This window comes from Pollicipes pollicipes, unplaced genomic scaffold (genome assembly GCF_011947565.3).
Source record: "Pollicipes pollicipes isolate AB1234 unplaced genomic scaffold, Ppol_2.1 Scaffold_6052;HRSCAF=7182_pilon_pilon_pilon, whole genome shotgun sequence".
Lineage (NCBI taxonomy): Eukaryota > Metazoa > Arthropoda > Thecostraca > Pollicipedomorpha > Pollicipedidae > Pollicipes > Pollicipes pollicipes.
In genome coordinates, this window is record NW_023596805.1 from 2,238,981 (window position 1) to 2,256,557 (window position 17,577).

A 17,577-nucleotide genomic window follows, 5' to 3' on the forward strand; every position below is an offset into this window, starting at 1 on the left:
TCGGCAAGTTCTGAGTGAGCTATGAGCTGTCTGCAAGCAAGAATTTTGGAAGTTATAAAATTTGGCGACTTTTTACCTGATCTGGGTCATCAAGTTTTCAATTTACAGACAAAATCACGTATGGCGCATCCAATAGTGAACGTTTCACAACGATCGGTGCAGTAGGCTTCGAGATCCGAATGATGTTCGTTTGCACGCAAGATATTCCCTTCGCGTCTTTGAGGTATTTGACGTCAGATCAGGTCTTTAGATTGCCTCCCCATGACTCACCACCTTACACGGAGTCGATTGGGAAAGATTTCAAGGTGGTCAGAGCACCCGACTCGCAGAACGCGCGTGTCTGCTTCATATGCCGGTGTTTTAGGCCTTGCCGCGTTTTAGTCGTCGGCCTTTGCACTGAGCGTTCGGCCATTTTGCTGTACTGTCGGCGTCGTCGAGCGCGAAGGGGGTTGACCGTGGCATTGTGGTTCGTTTATCAGCATTAAAGTGACGGGAACGATTTGCTCAACAGCTCGTATTTAGGATAAACAAAAGAACCAGCAGGTCCTGGATGGGAACTTGGACGTGAGTAACCTGGCGTGGCGTGAACCGGCGCACAGCGACATCGGGGGTGGGTGCTTTGGACGTGCCGGTTTTCAAGTCATGCATTGAATACAAATGCTAATGCCGGATGTTGCCTAAGCTGTGGGAAGTTGTGCTTTTTGCCTTCCTGCACTCCCTAATTCGTTGTCTGTTTTGCTGTATGACACAGAGTAAGGTGCATGAAATTAGTGTTTTTAGTGCAGCTCAGCACTTGTTTTTTTGCGGGCAGAGTTTTGCTGTAAAACACCAACTGTATGGATGTACAAAATGTGCTTGCACAGGGAGAAGTAACAGTAGACCTGTGTAGCAACAGATACATGTACCTTATCTACCCATGATATTCAAACATAAAACCTACAGCAGACTATTAGCTGGATGTAAGTGCTCAAGCAACCAAAATGATTAGCTGATCAAGGGGTTTGTGTGGGTTTGGCATCAATTTTGGTGATGAGAAAGCCGGCAATTCAAAGAATGTCTTGTTGCAAAGGTTTTGTTCTCCAGAAATACTTCAGAATACTTTTTAATGAGAATATAAAGAAACATTTTTTTACTCGCTGGTCTCGCCTCAATTGGGCACGGGTTGTAGTGAAATAATTGATGTAGGCAGTTTGTGCTATACATGGATTCTTTTTGTAGGCTGATTCCTCTCCATTGTTTTGCTAGTTACACTCCATTCAGTGTTTTGTCTTTTTAGAGATTACAATTTATAAATGCCCCATATGGCTAGGCCAGGATAGTAGTAGAGGACCTTTAAGGATTCTGTTCTTCTCTTCAAACAGCAGTCAGTGTTCCTGTACTAGTATCAACACTGCAATTGGTGTATGTCCCTGGTCATGGTCTCAGGCTGTCCCAGCAAACATCCTGATGCTTGTGAAGCTGATGTTAGATGTGTTCGGACAATATATTATTTTGACTGACTGTCTACCTCCATTTGGCATAGTTGGAGAAGGAGGATGGGTGTAGGGGGTGCAATTGTGGGTTTGGGTTTAAGTACAGTTCATAGGACTGATCCCTCTAGGCTGCTTCAACTTCTAGCCTGTTCAAATGGTTCACTCACCTGCATTCAGCCTGGCAGGGCCTGATATATAATTATCCTGTTACTTCTAGTTGTCCTTTAGCTTTTACCAGTGAATTTGAAGGGCATGAAGTCTGTTGCATGGGGAGCTGGGGTAGAGGATGAGTCAGTTTGGTGGCTTTCTACTGCACCCTTTCTACAGCGTCTTGCTCCTTTATTGTGCTGGCTGCATACTTACACATCAGCAGTGCAGTTTCCTTTTGTAGGTGACCATTTTCCTCTGTAACTTGGACTCCAGGTCCCTTGAGGTTGAGAAGAAAACATGCCAAACTGTGGGGAAAACCTGCTGGGGTATGTTGTGGACCAGCCACACTTTTTCTTACTGCTCAGCCCACCACTCCAGGCTATGTTTCAAAACAAAGCTCCTGATAAACTGTGCCTATGCAATCCAGAGTTCACCTACTGATACTGACACAGACAGCTACCCTCAAAGTATTTGGGCTAACATCCTGAAGTACTATGCAGTTTTCTGGGTGCCACGTGATGAAAGATCTGTTAGCTTTCACAGAAAGAGCATGCAAAATGGTGACTGAATTAGGCAGTAGTATTAGAAGCCCATTTTGTGAAAAGAGGGAAGTGCAACTGATTGTTTTGTTAAAACATAGGTAGTTGTGGACATATATTGGATTCCTTAGATTTGTGCCTGCTCAAGAGCAGGTCTATCTCTGAGAATCTCAGGCTGATAGAAACATTATGGTGAGAGAACATAATGGGAGTAAGCCAGGCATAAGGGGTGTTTATCAGAGAGAAAATTATTCAACAAATGATTATCTCAGGTAATCAGTCACTGAGATTCTCCAGCAGGTCCAGAAATGATCCCTCAGTTTTGTCTCACATTTGCTGCACAGAGCCAACAGTCACAGCAAGGCATGGCAAGATAAAGTCTCTGTCTTGACCATGCTCAGAAAAAATATCCAGGATTTACTATGGGCACATATGATTATATGTATCTAATAACAATATATATGTGTAGTAATCAGAATGATTGTATGTTCCATAATCTGCCATAGTTTTCATGTTTTCAGCTCTGGATGCCATTGTGGAAAATTTTCCAACATTCCTGATAATTTGTCAAGATTGGTTTCCTGCTGACTTTGCCACATGATGAACCCTGTTATCATTGTCATCCATTCATATTTTATGCAATTCCCTTTGTGCTTGCAAATCAGGTGCATGTTTGTATGAGCCCTTTCAAATGCTCTCCAGTTGCAAACAACTAATGATGTTTTATCCTTAAAATAGCAGTTGGCATGTGACAAGACACTATTTGTTGCAGACGATGAACGGCCAAAAGTTCTGCCTGAAGTGGGACCACTTCCGCACCAGCGTCACCTCCGTCTTCAACAACTTGAGGCAGGATGAGGAGCTGGTGGACATCACGCTTTGCTGCGAGGGCCAGAAGATAAAGGCTCATCGCATGATGCTCTCGGCCTGCAGCCCCTATTTCAGGGAGCTGCTTAAGGTATGGCTCGGGCAGCTGGTTTACCATTTACCATCTGGCCATGGAATGTAAGATCAGTGATGATGTAGGGCCTCGTGTAGTTGATTGGCCATTTAGCAGTGATTCTGCATGGAGGGTGTGCATACTCGCCACTTTTCAAGATTGCCCGCCCATTTGTGACTTGATGTAGTAGTTCCGAACATGCACACCATCAATCGAAGGGTGGTGATTGATGGTCTGATATGGTGCACGCCTTTAGCAGTGCCTCCGCTATAATGAGCAACCGGCCGCCTCTAGTACCAGTGAGCCACGTAGCAATTTTCGGGGACTGTCCAACACTTGGAAATAGAAATTCAGGGGCTTAGTGATGTGGGTCTTCACATTTTTTCATCAGCCTCTGAGAGCACCTCCAACTCCCAGTGATGGTTTTGTTCCATTGCCAATGTTCGTGGAACCAGGTGTACAGGACCCACAACTTGTTAAATGGGCTTTGGGGGGAGGGGGAGAGGATGGGACAGAAACCTTGAGCTCAGCTTATGCTATGCCAGGGGAATAAAAGGCCAGATTAATTGTGTTGTATAGCTCGTGCCTTTTTTACAGTTGAAGTCCTGTGCTCCTCACCAGTGCCTGTACCCTTGCCATATATCTGAAGCATGTATTTTCAATATATCCAAAGCACATATTTCCTAGTTCCATGCTCCTGCTGCTCCCACTACATATCTCCACTACGTATCATTCCTATTAATAATTCTACATGCAGCGCCCGAAAACATCCAACCGTCCTCGCAGTGTTCCGCACCAACTCGTCGATTTCCCCAAAGCATAAACCACCACCACAGCGCAACATCCGGCTCGAGGGCGTTGGACCGTGGCGCGCGCTCCAACGTCGTCGGCTGACGCCTAACTCCCTGCCGCGACAGGAGAACCCGTGCCAGCACCCGGTGTTCTTCCTGAAGGACACGAGCATCGAGGACCTGCGCGCCGTGATCGAGTTCGTGTACCGGGGCGAGGTGAACGTGTCGCAGACGCAGCTGGGCAGCTTCATCAAGACGGCCGAGATGCTGCAGATCCGCGGTCTCAGCGGCGAGGAAGATGATGTGGCGGTGAGGCGGGGAGGTGGCCAAGGGGAGGGGCGTGGGTAGGGGAGTGGCGGGAGGGGAGGAGAGGCCGGCACATGGCGACGGGGCAGCGGTTTGGTCAGACTGGGATGATTGATGGGGTCTGAGTGGGATGGGATCATTTACAATTTCTTTGATGCCGCTGGGTGAATGGACGCCAGGGCTAACCGTCAAAGCGACGCCAAGAACGGAGCTCTGACGACGCCCGTCCGTTCCAGCCGTCTCCGGCGGCGCCCGAGCGACGGCCGGCGCCGCTGTACCCGGCCGAGCGGCGCACGCCGCTGGCCGAGGGACCCCGCTCCCCGGCCAGCAAACGGCGCCGTCTCTCCGAGCCGCCGGCCGCCAGTGAGCCACCGCCGCCGCCGCCGTCGTCCATGATGACGCTTTCGCCGCCGCCTCCGTCGCCGTCGGCGGCCGGCGATGACCACGGCGGCGGCGGCGGCAGCCCGGCGCCAGTGGCAACGCCGCCGCCGCCGCCGTCGGCGCCGCTGCCGACGGCACCGCTGTCGTCGGTGCCGACACAGCCAGCGCGGCCCCCGGCGCAACAGCGCGAGCGGCAGCCGGCGCCGCCGCCGCCGACAGAGATCAAGGTGGAGAAGGTGGACCTGACCGAGGACGAGGACTGCGGCAGCCTGGAGGCGGCGCTTGGGCGCGTGGCGTCGTTCGAGGGTGCCGAGCCGTCGCCGCTGGCCGGTCTTTCCGCAGATGACTCGCTCGGTGAGTGACGCAGACGGTCAGAGGCGGTTGTCGTCCGTGCGGGGGGGGAGGGGGGGGGGGGGGGCAGTGGGAGGGACTCTGACGGGATAGTGGGTTTCAGCCAGGGATGTGGAAGTGCGGGGCAGAGTCCTTCAGAAACCGCGAGGTCAATGAGCGTTTGGAGCGTCAAGTGGATCAAACAGGTGTAGGCGCGTGCTGCCAGGGGCGTGTGAAGCCGCTGTGACGACCGTTACGAACGTGGCAAGGCTCTCATTGGTTGGTGTGCACGGTTTCACTGTGGTGGAAAAGATTAGGGCAGATGGCGTCAAAATTAAATGTGTCAGCATGAAGGTCTTGTTTCCTGTTTTTGTCAAAGGCTTTTGTCGCAGTTTCAAAGCTGCGTTTTGGCTTCCTTCGCACCCCCACCCCGTTCCACTCCCCTAATCCCCAGTCATCCGCTGCGGGAACCTGTGAAGGTGTAGGAATGGCATATATGTGTTAACCATGTCCTTGGCTGCCTGCTTAAAACAGTTTGTGTGGAGACCGCGAGTTCATGCCACGAGTCTTGGACTCACCAGATTTGGCATTTGATGCTGCCCAGCTCTAGAACCTCATCGATGCACAAATCATTGATGACAAATCCGTATAACATTTAGGCTCCTCCAGCTTCCCTGCATAACTTGCATTTCTTGTGTACTGGTGCCGGAAATCCTGTGCGCACATGATCCATCTCCATATACTATCCTTGTCAAAAGCGTTGTACGTATCTGCAGCGTACTATGAGCGCATTGGGTGTGCAGCGACGTTCGAAGTGGTGATCTGTGCTCTGACACTGCTAGTGCTAGTCATTCGACCGTCTGTGCTGTGCTAGTCATCCGACCGTCATCTTTTGTGTGGTCATGTATTTGTATTCTTATCTTCAAACCTTGAGTCATCTGACCGTCCATCTGCGTGTGTGTGATCTGCGCATCCGGTTTGACCCCGCATCTGCCCTCTCAATGGCGTGTCGAGTCTTGTGACCTCGTGACTCTCTGACCGCGGATTCGTCCAGCCCACTCCCAGATCGGCGTCTCTGAGGCGCCCCGCGAGCGAGCGGAATGCCCGTCTGGCGCGTGTCAGTCCAGGTGCCCACGTGACGTGTGCTGTGCCGTCCCCCAGGCGAAGCCGGCCCGTCGGTGGCGCCGCCCGGAGACCGCAGTCTGCAAGGTGAGCCTCCGGCGCCTCGCCCCAGCCGCAGAGATGTGCCCGTGCCCGTCGCCGACCGCCGACCGCCGACCGCCGACCGCCGGTCGCGCCAGCCGTACAGCCGCCGCCGCCGCCGTCTTCGAGCGTAGAGTCCCGGCGCGGAGCTGGAGCCGGTGCCGAGGCGTAGACCCGCCGCCTTCGGGCGTAGAGTGTAGAGCCGTTGCCGCCGCCGAAGCATACAGCCGCCGTCTTCGAGCGTAGGGTCTCGGCGCAGAGCCGCCGCCACCGCGGCGCCCGGCGGCAGCCGGCTCGGCGGAAGAGGGGTTAACGGCGCGGCGGCGCGTGCCGTCGCAACGTGCATCGGCGCGTCGAGATCGGGGTTGGGGTTTGGAGCGCGTGCGGCCGCCGTCAACTGGGGTTGCCGTGCGCGCAAGGCGCAGCTATTAGCGAACGCGACCAAGGCGCGGCTCTTGCTGGAGGTGGACGGTGCTCGTCGCACCGTGAGATCGACTCGGTAGTATGCGTCCATAGGGAATTCACGCACCGGGCACGTTTCGCATTCATCCGGGCACTTCGCGAACAGCAAGTGAGCTCGCTGCGGTTTTTGGACGTGACCCGCAAAGGGCCAACACGAAATGAATTACCATTTCCGTTTTCTGAGTGGCGGAAGGGTTGGGTAGGACAGACGCGCTGCGGTTGCTGGCGGGCGAAACGGGCTGTACCTGGTACTCTGTTCAAACGCCGTGCTTGGTACTCAGCTCAACCTGGGCTAAATTGCGCCGTGCTCTGATCCCGTCGGCTCCGCGGTTAACGTGGTCGCTGGCTCGTACGTGGTGACCGCGCTGCCAACGCAGTGTCCGCGCAGTGAGCTCACGGTCGCTTACAGCGCGTGCCAGGCTGCTGGGTCTCATCGCAGCCGACTGCGCTGTCGGGCGGGCTTCAGCTCTGACGGCGGGCGCGCGTTTAACGTTGCCCGGTGACGCATCGGCGCGCGAGTCGGGTATGCGCCGCCGTGATGCTCCACTTCACGGCATCGGCCGTGATCGGTTGTGGAGAGAAAGAGAGAGGGGGGAGTGCGCGGCGAGGGGGGGGGGGGGGGGGGAGGGGGCAGCGGCGGCGTCTGCGGCGGCCGGCACGGGCACATCCCTGCGGAGATTTCGGCACCCGGCACCAGGCGGCTCCGGCGGTCCCGAGGTGACGTCATATGCCTCCCCTTCTGGGATTGGTTGATGTCCTTGTGCGAGGACCAATCATTTGATAACAGAGTCGGTGCAATATGTTGACACAGTTTCCGTAGCTGTGCAATGCACGGGCAATGCTGCGCCTGTCCCCCGGGCCAAAGGAGCGCAGGAAAAGCCATCCGTATTTCTAGAGTTGCCGACTTAAGTATTGGTTGTGGGACACCTGCTCAGCTGCGTTAAGATGCGCCGACTCTAGCTTAGCTACAGCTGCATCTGACAAACCTGCGGCCACGAACATGGCCGGGACGAGAAATCAAAATTAAGCCTATGGAGGCGTGCTAGGTCAGAAGAAACGGTGTGGTCGGCTCTCACGTGCCCCGCTCGTATGCCCTCGGAGCCTCCTGGTGCCGCGTCCCCGTCTGCTGCTGTGTCTGTGTGTTGGTATTCTCGAACCTGTCCGGAAAGGGTGCCGTTTACGTATCAGTCTGTTTTGGACTTTGTTTGGTGGCTGGCCTGCAGCCGCAGACTGGGATGGGTGTACCTGCCTCGTACGGGGCCCCATACTGTCGTGCCATCCATCCTGACTTTATATATCTATACCTGGTGGTTGCTGGGAAGCTGCGCCATCCTCTCGATGACTTCGGGCGCCTCGTTCTCGTTTGACGCTAGTCGCCGTGTATGCGATTGAGCATCAAGCGGATTTAATGAGACCATCCATCCTGGCTCTATATATACCTGGTGGTTGCTGGGAAGCTGCGCTATCCTTTCTAGGGCTCTTCAGGCGCGTCGTCCTCGTTTGACGCTAGTCACGGTGTATGCGATTGAGTATTAAGCGGATTAAACGAGACCATTCAGCATGGTCTGTGCAGTCCTCACTGGCAGCTGAAATGGATGCTTCGATTCCAGTGGAGCCTATTCCTAACAACCTTCATACCTTCTGATGCGAATACGTTTTTTTGCTATAGAGATCGGACAATTGCTAGCGTGGCGTACGTGGTCTGCGAACAAATAACACCAATCTGGATGACCAACAGTCCTTGAGCGATGAAGGCATCTGTTGAGGTCCGCTATAGTTAATGAGGAGGCGCTGAAGGACACCTTTTGTTGTGAATGCATCCTGGACTATGTCTGCTAACCCACACGATACGATAAGATAAGATGTTCGTGCACATCTAGCACAGTTGGCGATGGAAAAGCTCGCACTTGCTATGTTAGGGTGACTGGGTTCAGTCGAGCTGCGGCTTTCCCCGGCGCTCCGATCTTGAGCACAACACACATTTGGACGGGTGCAGAACACGTTGTTTGGACGCCGTATAGATACTCGGTTCATTCCTTCGTACCGTGTCGTATATTTGTTCAGGTGCACGCATATAATTCGTAGGTACGGTGGCAGGCCCAAACCTCTGTAATTTCAGCTGTGAATGCTGAGTATTTGGCTCCATGAGCTGAGTATATGGTTCCATCAGTTTCATCATCTTTGTTGAACAGTGGACGGGGGCCGGTTCTTAAAACTACGCTCTTGAATTCCACAACATCAACTCGATACCGAATTCGCTGGAAGCCATTGCGGAATTCGCCTGGAAGAGTGATAGGCGGGTTGATGGCCATTTCGGGCCGGTTGTGAAGATCCAAAGTCTCTTTATACGCGGCTATGAAGAAGTTCGTGTGTGAGATGCCGGCTGTGGCAAGCGGGGCTGAACAAGAACGGGGAGGTGGGCCTGGGGGGCCCCAGCCAGATGTTACACTCTCAGATCAGGAGATCGGGAGAGATCATGAGATCACACCCTCAGGTCAGGAGACCAGGAGAGATCAGGAGATAACACCCTCAGATCAGGAGAGATCAGATCACACCCTCAGACCAGGAGATCAGGAGATCACTCCCTCAGAACAGGTGATCAGGAGATATCAGGGGAGGTGAAGAGATCGCACCCTGATATCAGGAGATCACACCCTGAGATCAGGAGATCAGGAAAGATAAGATCACACCCTCAGATAAGGAGATCAGGAGAGATCAGGAGATCACACCGTGATGATGATGATTGGGGTTTTAGGGCGCGCCGACTTCTGGGGTCATTTTGCGCCCAATCATACCATCAGATCAGATCAGGACAGATCAGGAGATAATACCCTCACATCAGATCAGGAAAGGTCAAGAAATCAGATCAGGCGTGATTGAAATGGAATGAACGCGGGCCACGCCACGTGGCTAGATCAAGTACATTTCTCGATTGTTGGACGAGCTGGGACTTCGAATCGTCGCTCTGTTTATCGTTTCCTCATACGCCGGCCGAGGGCATTGGAAGGCTGACACCGTGATACTGAGGCTGGAGGCGCGGGGAGCCCCTCACGCTTTTGTTTTTTTTGAGGGGGGGGGGGTGGACGGGCTGCAAACACGAACGAATTGGTGCGCTGGTAATCCGTTTAGTACGCTCCTTGGATTTTACGCCGGCCCGTTTTATGTGACATTTCTTTGTAGGGATTGACATACGAGATGACCACGCAGTTCGCGACCTGCTAAGCTCAGTCAGTGACTTCAGTTTCATCTCGTAAGCTGTGTGCTGTTGGTGGGTGGTTCTCGTTGCCCCAGTGGAAGAGAATAATGACGGCGTGAACACAAGTGTCAGGAAAGTTTCGAACACAACTCGTCTTTCTGTATACTGGGCTGTAGGCGTGTATCCGCATTATGAGTTGAAGGCTCTTGTGGTACGATAGCGACCTCAAGCAAACCACGGGATACTGACTAAACGGCCGTTGTGATAGAGAGCGATTTTATGGACGGTGCTCAATGTTGAGGGCCGTGGTTATCCTCAAGGACATAAGCACAGATTCAACGTTGATAGTGTAGAATTCCGGTGGTGCTCATCCTCAAGAGGCCTCCTGAGGATAAGCACAGCTCGAAATACTGAATACCGTCAGTATAATCGTTAGTTAACAAGAACTTTCAACCCATAATGCCGACAAGGGAGGGACTGAATGCCTTCCTTTTCCGTATGAAATGGCGTGTATCTGGTTAGTTCAAGCACTGTACCGGAAATGGGATGCCTTTCACGGACTGAAGCAGACATGGCTCTGGTGCCAAGGAGATGAGTCGTAGTTCCGAGCACATCCTGGACACGTGACACGAATCCGGGTCCAACCGCCGCCCACGAGTCCAATTCTGAATCGTTGGAAGTTTGAGCCCGAGCCGATATCATGTCTTCGTTCTAGGGTATATTCACAGCGCCCCGATGGTGTTACGTTTTACGTGGCCTTACTTTTAAACACGGACGTTCCACGCACGCACTTAACAATGGCCGCTGCAAATTGCACTCTTTGTAACGTATGATGCGGCTTTTTCACCCGTCGTCCGTCGTCGACGCTGGGCGAGCAAACTGACTTGTTAATGATAAGATCTGCTGCGCCATGTCTGTCTCACTTTGGGATCACATAACGGAGCAGTTCTGCTCGTGGGGCACAGGCTCTTGTGACGTCGCGCAGAACGCGGCTCGTCGGGACCGCTGCGAATGCGCCCCTAGTCCTGAGACGTTGTCTGCGATACCATCGGGCTCTTACCGATTCGCACAGAGCAGAGAAAGGATCAGAGGCTGTTCAGAGGAGAACGTAATCAAGATTTAAGTCGTAGCAATAAGGTGGTGGGATCGTAACACGTACATTACGTGGCATGGTGCCCATCCCGCCTTGGAGTACAAGTCTTTGCAGTTATTGCATGTACTGCTGCTGGCTTTTAGGAAGTTGAAGGCTTGCTATTAGCAAGAAGGACCCTGAAGTCCCCGTTTTACGGTGTTCTGAGATCGGAGTTCCTATAATGGCAGTTCTAGACATTCAGTATATCAGGAGATACTGGTTAAACGACGCTATCAGGTAAACATTGTTTATATTGGCGATGCTCGACATTTCAAGCAATGCTTATAATCACGAGCGAAGGCGCCGTCTGTTTGGTAACGTAGCTGGTACGTCGCCGGTTTGATAACGTTGCTTGCTTCATAACCTCGTTTGAACGTCACCTCGTTTTTCAGGTCGATATCTATCAGCATGAAAACTCTGAACTCCCAATGCTGAACTGACGCAATGTGCCCAGGCCCAAACTAATTCATTCCAGTCAAGCGTTGCGTAGACGGTTCGGACCCACCCAGTACAACAGAAGCCATAAAGTTTAGAAAGGCCCGCCCATGTTTTCTGTATGAGAATATCCCTTTTCACAGCGTGCCTTTTGCTGGCGATTCCATCTTCAGCCATAGTTCAAGTCTCAATGAAGATCACAGTACAGTCCGAATCTCGGGCTCTGAGATGTCCGAGTCTCAGTTGCAATTATTAACGCATTATTTAGGCTTGAGTGTCAAGTTCGCGATCTTTTGTATTGGTGAGTCGGAGTCCGGTTCATCTGAAAAAAATGAATCAAAGTAAAAAACGGTGAAGAATTCGTACTCTGGTGCTAGTCCGCCTGCAGCGATTTATTGGGACTGAAAAAGTGGGCCCATAACCCCGTTGTCCCTGCCCCTGGTCTGCACATCATGGGGACATGGAGCAACATGCAGAAGTAGGCTTTCATACCGCCATACGCCTAAGGGGCTGGTGGGTCTTGTTTCATGTTGTATATGCGCATGACAAAGATAGCAATACAGCGTAATTTTGTGCTAGTATATGTGTGTGCTTCAGTACAAGCTGAAACACTAATTAGCTCACTAATAACCACATGCACCAGGGGCTTGGGTGATACCTGGTTTTGGCTGAATGAGAAAAATTGCGTCTACGTTTTAGGGATATAATGACTATAACGGGGGATATTACCGCTGCCTGAGCTCCTGTCAGTTGATTTCGGTTTTAATCGGTAAAAACAAGTGAGCGACAGAACCTAGATTCAACGGGCTGGAATGCCAACTCGTTTTAAATTATGATGGTTGCCCGCTGTATATATCTGGCTTGGCCAGTTTTGCCACTACAATATACCAAATCTGCAATGTTTTGCTGTAACACGGTTCCGTGGGAGATGATTAACGAGGTAATGTTGCTTTCCACTATGACAGTCGTTAGTCCGTAGCTTTGCAGCCGAAAGTATAATGCAAGACAAGCCAAAAGTGCAGTTGTTCAGGGATTCTTGTGGCTAAAAGTCGGCTGTTTGAAATCATGTTGTCTTATCGGTCCAGGAGATACGATTAGGAGACTTGTTGACTAGCGAGTCTCTGTTAAGTGTTTCACATTTGTATGGGGTTTTTGACTGAAAAGTCACCTTGAAGATCATTCGGTGCGGTACACAGCCCTGCCTTTCCTAAGGCTGACGCCCTGCTAGTTGCTGAGCTACACGCCCGCGAAGATATACAGGCCATTTCGGTGGGACTATTTGGAGGCTACCTAGGCATCCATGACGTCATAATAAAGTCATTCAAATGCTGCGACTCCGTTTTCTATGCGGCGATCAAGGCCAAAAATGATAAAGTTGTCGGGGCGTTCATATCTAGCGTTCATGAGCACTGTTTCCAGGTATTACGTCAATTGGCTCTCAGCCAATCTTGTGCAAGGTGTGATGACGCAATTAAACAATGACTTATTGAGGAGCGTATTTATTAAATAGAGAAATTGCGTTGTCTGGAGCAGTCTTTTCAACTTGAAAGTATACTTATGTTGTAAAAAAACTTTTTAATCACATCTGATGCTTGATTCAGTGTGCTCAAATGTGGAACATTCCCTTTAAGGCAATTCATAACGCGGGAAGGAGTTAGCTGTACTTGACAGGTATGCAGCTGTTGCTGATCTCCTTCAGTTTTGTGCCTAATCATCACTATGCTTTCCACAAGGACATGAAATGAACCAGTAAAAAGATGGGAGTCCGTGCCAGCAGCTGTATGTGGGGCACAGTTTGGATCCCCATTGGTCGGATTCCATCCTGTATTGCATCCTGATTGGTCCGAGAATACCAACATCGTTTGACTGGTTGTGTGTGTTCTCGTGAACCATGCTCGCCTTAGGGCAGATATCTTGCGTTGCTTGGCCGCCGTGATTTTTTGCGGAACTTTTTCCGGTTTGCGATGTTTAGTTACCTTTTTCTACCGTGTTTTGGCCTGAAAGGTGCATTTTTCCGGGTCGGTCGTGGTGTAATGAGCCGTAAGCACTTTCTCGACCGCGCGCACAAATTTGGGGACCGCTGTGTCACGTTGGCCTGGCTGCTGCTATCTAGTCCAAGGAAGATTTGGGGACCGCTGTGTCACGTTGGCCTGGCTGCTGCTATCTAGTCCAAGGAAGATTTGGGGACCGCTGTGTCACGTTGGCCCGGCTGCTGCTATCTAGTCCAAGGAAGATTTGGGGACCGCTGTGTCACGTTGGCCTGGCTGCTGCTATGTAGTCCAAGGAAGATACCTTATATAACTCATTTTCACCTATTTCGCGAATAGTCTACAGGTCACTGTAATTGCCTGTCAGCCCTATCGGTTTTTGAGCGTGGGTACAGGTAGCGGCCTGTAATTTTTACCATTCTGCTCACATTTAATTTGCGATGCTTAAGTTGTTTCGCCCAAATTGTTGGACGGGTATAGATTTGCCGTTGTAAAAGGTAATGGGAAATGGGTAAAAGGTAATAAAAAGGTTAAAAAGGTACTGCATGGTGTTGCTTTCAACGATAGGCTGACGTATTTTTGACTAGTTTAACGAAGCTGGGGTGAGATTTTACGCGTTCTGTTCGGAAAATGATGTACGGAACGATTGGACAAAATTTGATGGCCAATTAAGATGTAATATCTACGTGAGATCAAAACCGCGTTTAGCCAAAACATAATGTTGAACAGTTGGAAAGTGCCCGCCTTTGGACCGTTCGGGATCGCTTTTTGGATACAGGGCAAATCTGTCATGCTACTAACAATATTGAATTATTCATCCACTTTCCTAGCATAGTTGTTCAAAATTAGCGAGCGTCTGGTTTCCGGTGTAGTAATCTGAAGAACGCCAAGGTGCGATTGACACGGCATTATCTAAAGGTTAAACCAGGACCAGTCTCCGGAGCCTTGCACCGCTCAAATTTCGCTCATCGGCCGTGCCCGCGTGTTGCTTGGAAAATCGAAGCCTTCTGCCACGATTGCGTTCTGCGGAGCACTCCCGATTGTGGTGAGTATCCTTTTCTTTTTGTTTGTGTGTGTATCGTTGCTGGGTGTTGCCATGTTTTTACGCTGCAGAACTCGTCTCTATGATGCCGTTGGTTACGAGGTTGTCATTTTATCAGAAGTTATGATGCGACATTGTTGTAGCATTAGACATTGCACACGTGTGTCACCTATGATATGTATTCCGATGCTTAAAGCGACGGTCCATATATAACATAACACGTGTGGGATGCAACGGCTGTTTTGATGGAGCGTAACGGGGGAAAGGAAGGACAGTGTGACGGTGTGCTCAGGCTTGGCTGCAAGTCGCGTTGAATCGTTTGCATGCCAAATATACCAAAATGTCGTTGGTCAGGTTGTGTTAGGCGAGCGGGAAATAACGTTTCCCTGCTTTTGTGATTATCAAATCCACCGTCTCTGCTTCGTTGTGGTAGTACTTGATATGCGATTACTTCTCAAGGGGAATGGTTCGAATGAAAGGCACCATGAAATTAAAGATAAGGTTAGGTCATTCTGCCCTTCGGAGAGGTCGTCGCCTCCGAAATGCGCGTGGTAGTGTGACACTGGCATGTCCAATGTTGTTTCATGCAATCGGAAGGCCACATGTTGCTTACTTGACGCACCAGATTCTGATGATGAGTGAATAATTACTACGTAGGACAATCATCGGGTCAGTTCGTTGTGTGGTGTATGTAAGATGGAAATCGGGTTATTGAAGCATGTTGGTTTGTGTTCTGTGTACCGCTTAGCCGCTGTCGGGCGTTACACGCAGGTAGCAGGTTCACACACGGACACAACTGAAAGTTTAGGATATTACCCGTCGTTGGTAGAAGTGCGTCCGCAGTAGACGGTATGACTGAACGCGTGACCTCGTGACCTCAAACGTGTGCTCCAACGCTGGCCGAAGAGCACACGCAGTTGACAGAATCCGCCCTTGCGATGATGTTTTAGTCACGCTCGTTCATGTGGGCTCCTCACAAGGTCATGATAGGTCACCATTTTGGTTCTGAGTTCCTGGGGCCATTGCACCTCAAATGCGTAGTTTTACTTGCATTCTCTGGGCGTGCAAGTTGACGTCCATTGACCTCAGACTTAGTCATAATCTCTGACTCAAGAAACAAGACGACAATGAAGTACGACAACCATACCGATGTCAGACAGCTTGGTAGGATTTCAGCTGCGTGCCTCAGCGTCTGGGTCAGTTTTGCCTCGTCACACCATTCTTTCTCGTGGCAATTAACTATATTCAGTTTTCGTTGCAATTCACTGTGTAAATGCACGATGCCGATGAGGGTCAAAACCACGAGCGGAGGACATCAGGCCTTTTGTACCTGCTTGAAGAAACGATTTCAACGCACATTTAAAACGCCTTTTAAAATAGCGTTAGAAAACGCCAAGCGCGCAACCTCGGGCTCTTTGAAGTTTACGTGCAGCTTTGATAGGAATATAGTGACGCCTTTACAGGAAGAACTATGTGGAACATCGAAAGCTTTCGAGGTGTTCGCGCTGCAATTCCGGGTCTGTTTTGTGGAGCGATGCGTTTTTTCTCTCTTGTTGGTACCATTCTTTTCACGTAGGACTAGAACAATGCATGACAATTTGGGTTGGTGACTTCCAAGTGAAAATTGTCCCGCCTAGAAGCGTTAGTACTTGCATCAGTATATGGTTGTAATTAAAAACCGACTGGCATCTGCGGGCGTCGGGTCCCTGCCGCCGCCTCTGCGGCCGACCCTTGACCCCCGGCGAATCGGGAGACCCGCAGTCACGTGAGGCCCCCCGGCGCCCAGTCAGATGCAGAGCTCGGAAGACAGCGAGAGCGGTTGCGCACACCCCGCACAATCACACCGCACTGACCAATACGTTATATGTGCTCAGAAATGGTGTCCAGAGCCTAAAAGGCTGCAGTTAGGTACTTGAGCAACATAAATCCTGAAACCCGGGCCTGTGCTAATGCGGATTGCTGAGAAAGTGTGTCATATTTAACATACTTTTTTGAACAGGGTTATCAAAAAAGTAATCAGTGCATTTAGCGCTGCATGTGATGACAATACGTTGTTCAAGATGCTATAATCCAGGGGGCGAGGTGTGTTGGCGCCACCTGCGCCAAACCCAAGCTGCAAGATTTGCATCGAATCCGCGCGGACGTTGAACTCAGCTTATCTGCCTGTGTAGCGGCCTCTGCTTGGCTTCGCACGGATGGTGGCGGCGATACCTAAGTGAGTTAGTACTGCGCATATTTCTCACAGGCTTTTTATGCTCGGAAGTGGTCAGAGTCACTCCTTTTTTGTCAGGCTGGCACAGGCATCGTGCTGGTGTCAGTCGAAGAATGCACGCCACTTTGTAGCTTATGGAGGCATGCTCCTCCCTTTAGCAACAACGGGTTCTTTCTGATGTTTTCTCATCAGCCGTGAAGTGAAACAGGTTTGGGTGTCTTCTGTGCTGCATGCACCTGACCTAAACCACAAAATGCTTAAAGGGAATGTTCCACATTTGAGGATGTTCAATCAAGCTTCAGAAATGAAATTAGCTCGCTTACAACTATTGGTGGACCTTGTAATGGAAAAGGCTGCTCAAGACGATTTCTCTGTTTGGTAAATGTGTCCTAAATACGTTATTGCTTGACTGCGTCGTTGTATCTTGCATATGAACGCCAGATATGAACGGCTCGTCAATTATATTTTTTCTTGGCCTTGATCACTACCTGGCCAATGAAATATCATCATTTAAATGAAGTTTTCAGGCGTCGCGGATGCCTGGGTGACCTGGAAATAGTTGTACAAAATAGTCTGCACATCTTGCAGGCGTTCAGCTCGGAAACTAGAGGGGCGTAGGTCATAAGAAGGGCGGGGCTGTGACGTGCGCGGGTTGGTGTTTAACGTGGTTATTTCAGTTCAAAACCCCATACTAATGTGGAGCACTTCCTTTGACATGTACAAGTGTTGCACGCGTTTAGTTTATACACAGGTTCAGTCTTTGGTCCAGCCTTTGCTGTCAGAAGACGGTTCTGCTCTTTTAAAATATTTGCCCGCGAAATCAAGCAAGTCACTTGTACCTTATGTAAACTATTGTGTCGAACGAACCTAGTTTAGAATGACCCGTAATCTGGTGCTAACTCGAAGAAACCTTGCGCTCTTTTAAAAGTCGATTTCGGTATGTTTTGTGTGCGTTGTGAAGCAATTCAAATGACCTGAATGTCTTCCTCATTTCGACT

The 17,577-nt window shown here is 50.6% G+C and overlaps 1 protein-coding gene across 1 annotated transcript in view; it reads left to right on the forward strand.

Moving 5' to 3' along the window:
- Positions 1–396: 396 nt before the first annotated feature.
- LOC119104678 (zinc finger and BTB domain-containing protein 17) overlaps positions 397–17,577 on the forward strand; it is a 34,825-nt gene continuing 17,644 nt past the window's right edge. The window contains exons 1-7 of the mRNA XM_037228397.1: positions 397–564; positions 2,934–3,119; positions 4,019–4,201; positions 4,435–4,484; positions 4,527–4,561; positions 4,799–4,933; positions 6,071–6,118. Of these exons, the coding sequence (XP_037084292.1) occupies positions 2,937–3,119; positions 4,019–4,201; positions 4,435–4,484; positions 4,527–4,561; positions 4,799–4,933; positions 6,071–6,118 (634 nt within the window). The 5' untranslated portion in view covers positions 397–564; positions 2,934–2,936. The remainder of the gene's footprint in view (positions 565–2,933; positions 3,120–4,018; positions 4,202–4,434; positions 4,485–4,526; positions 4,562–4,798; positions 4,934–6,070; positions 6,119–17,577) is intronic.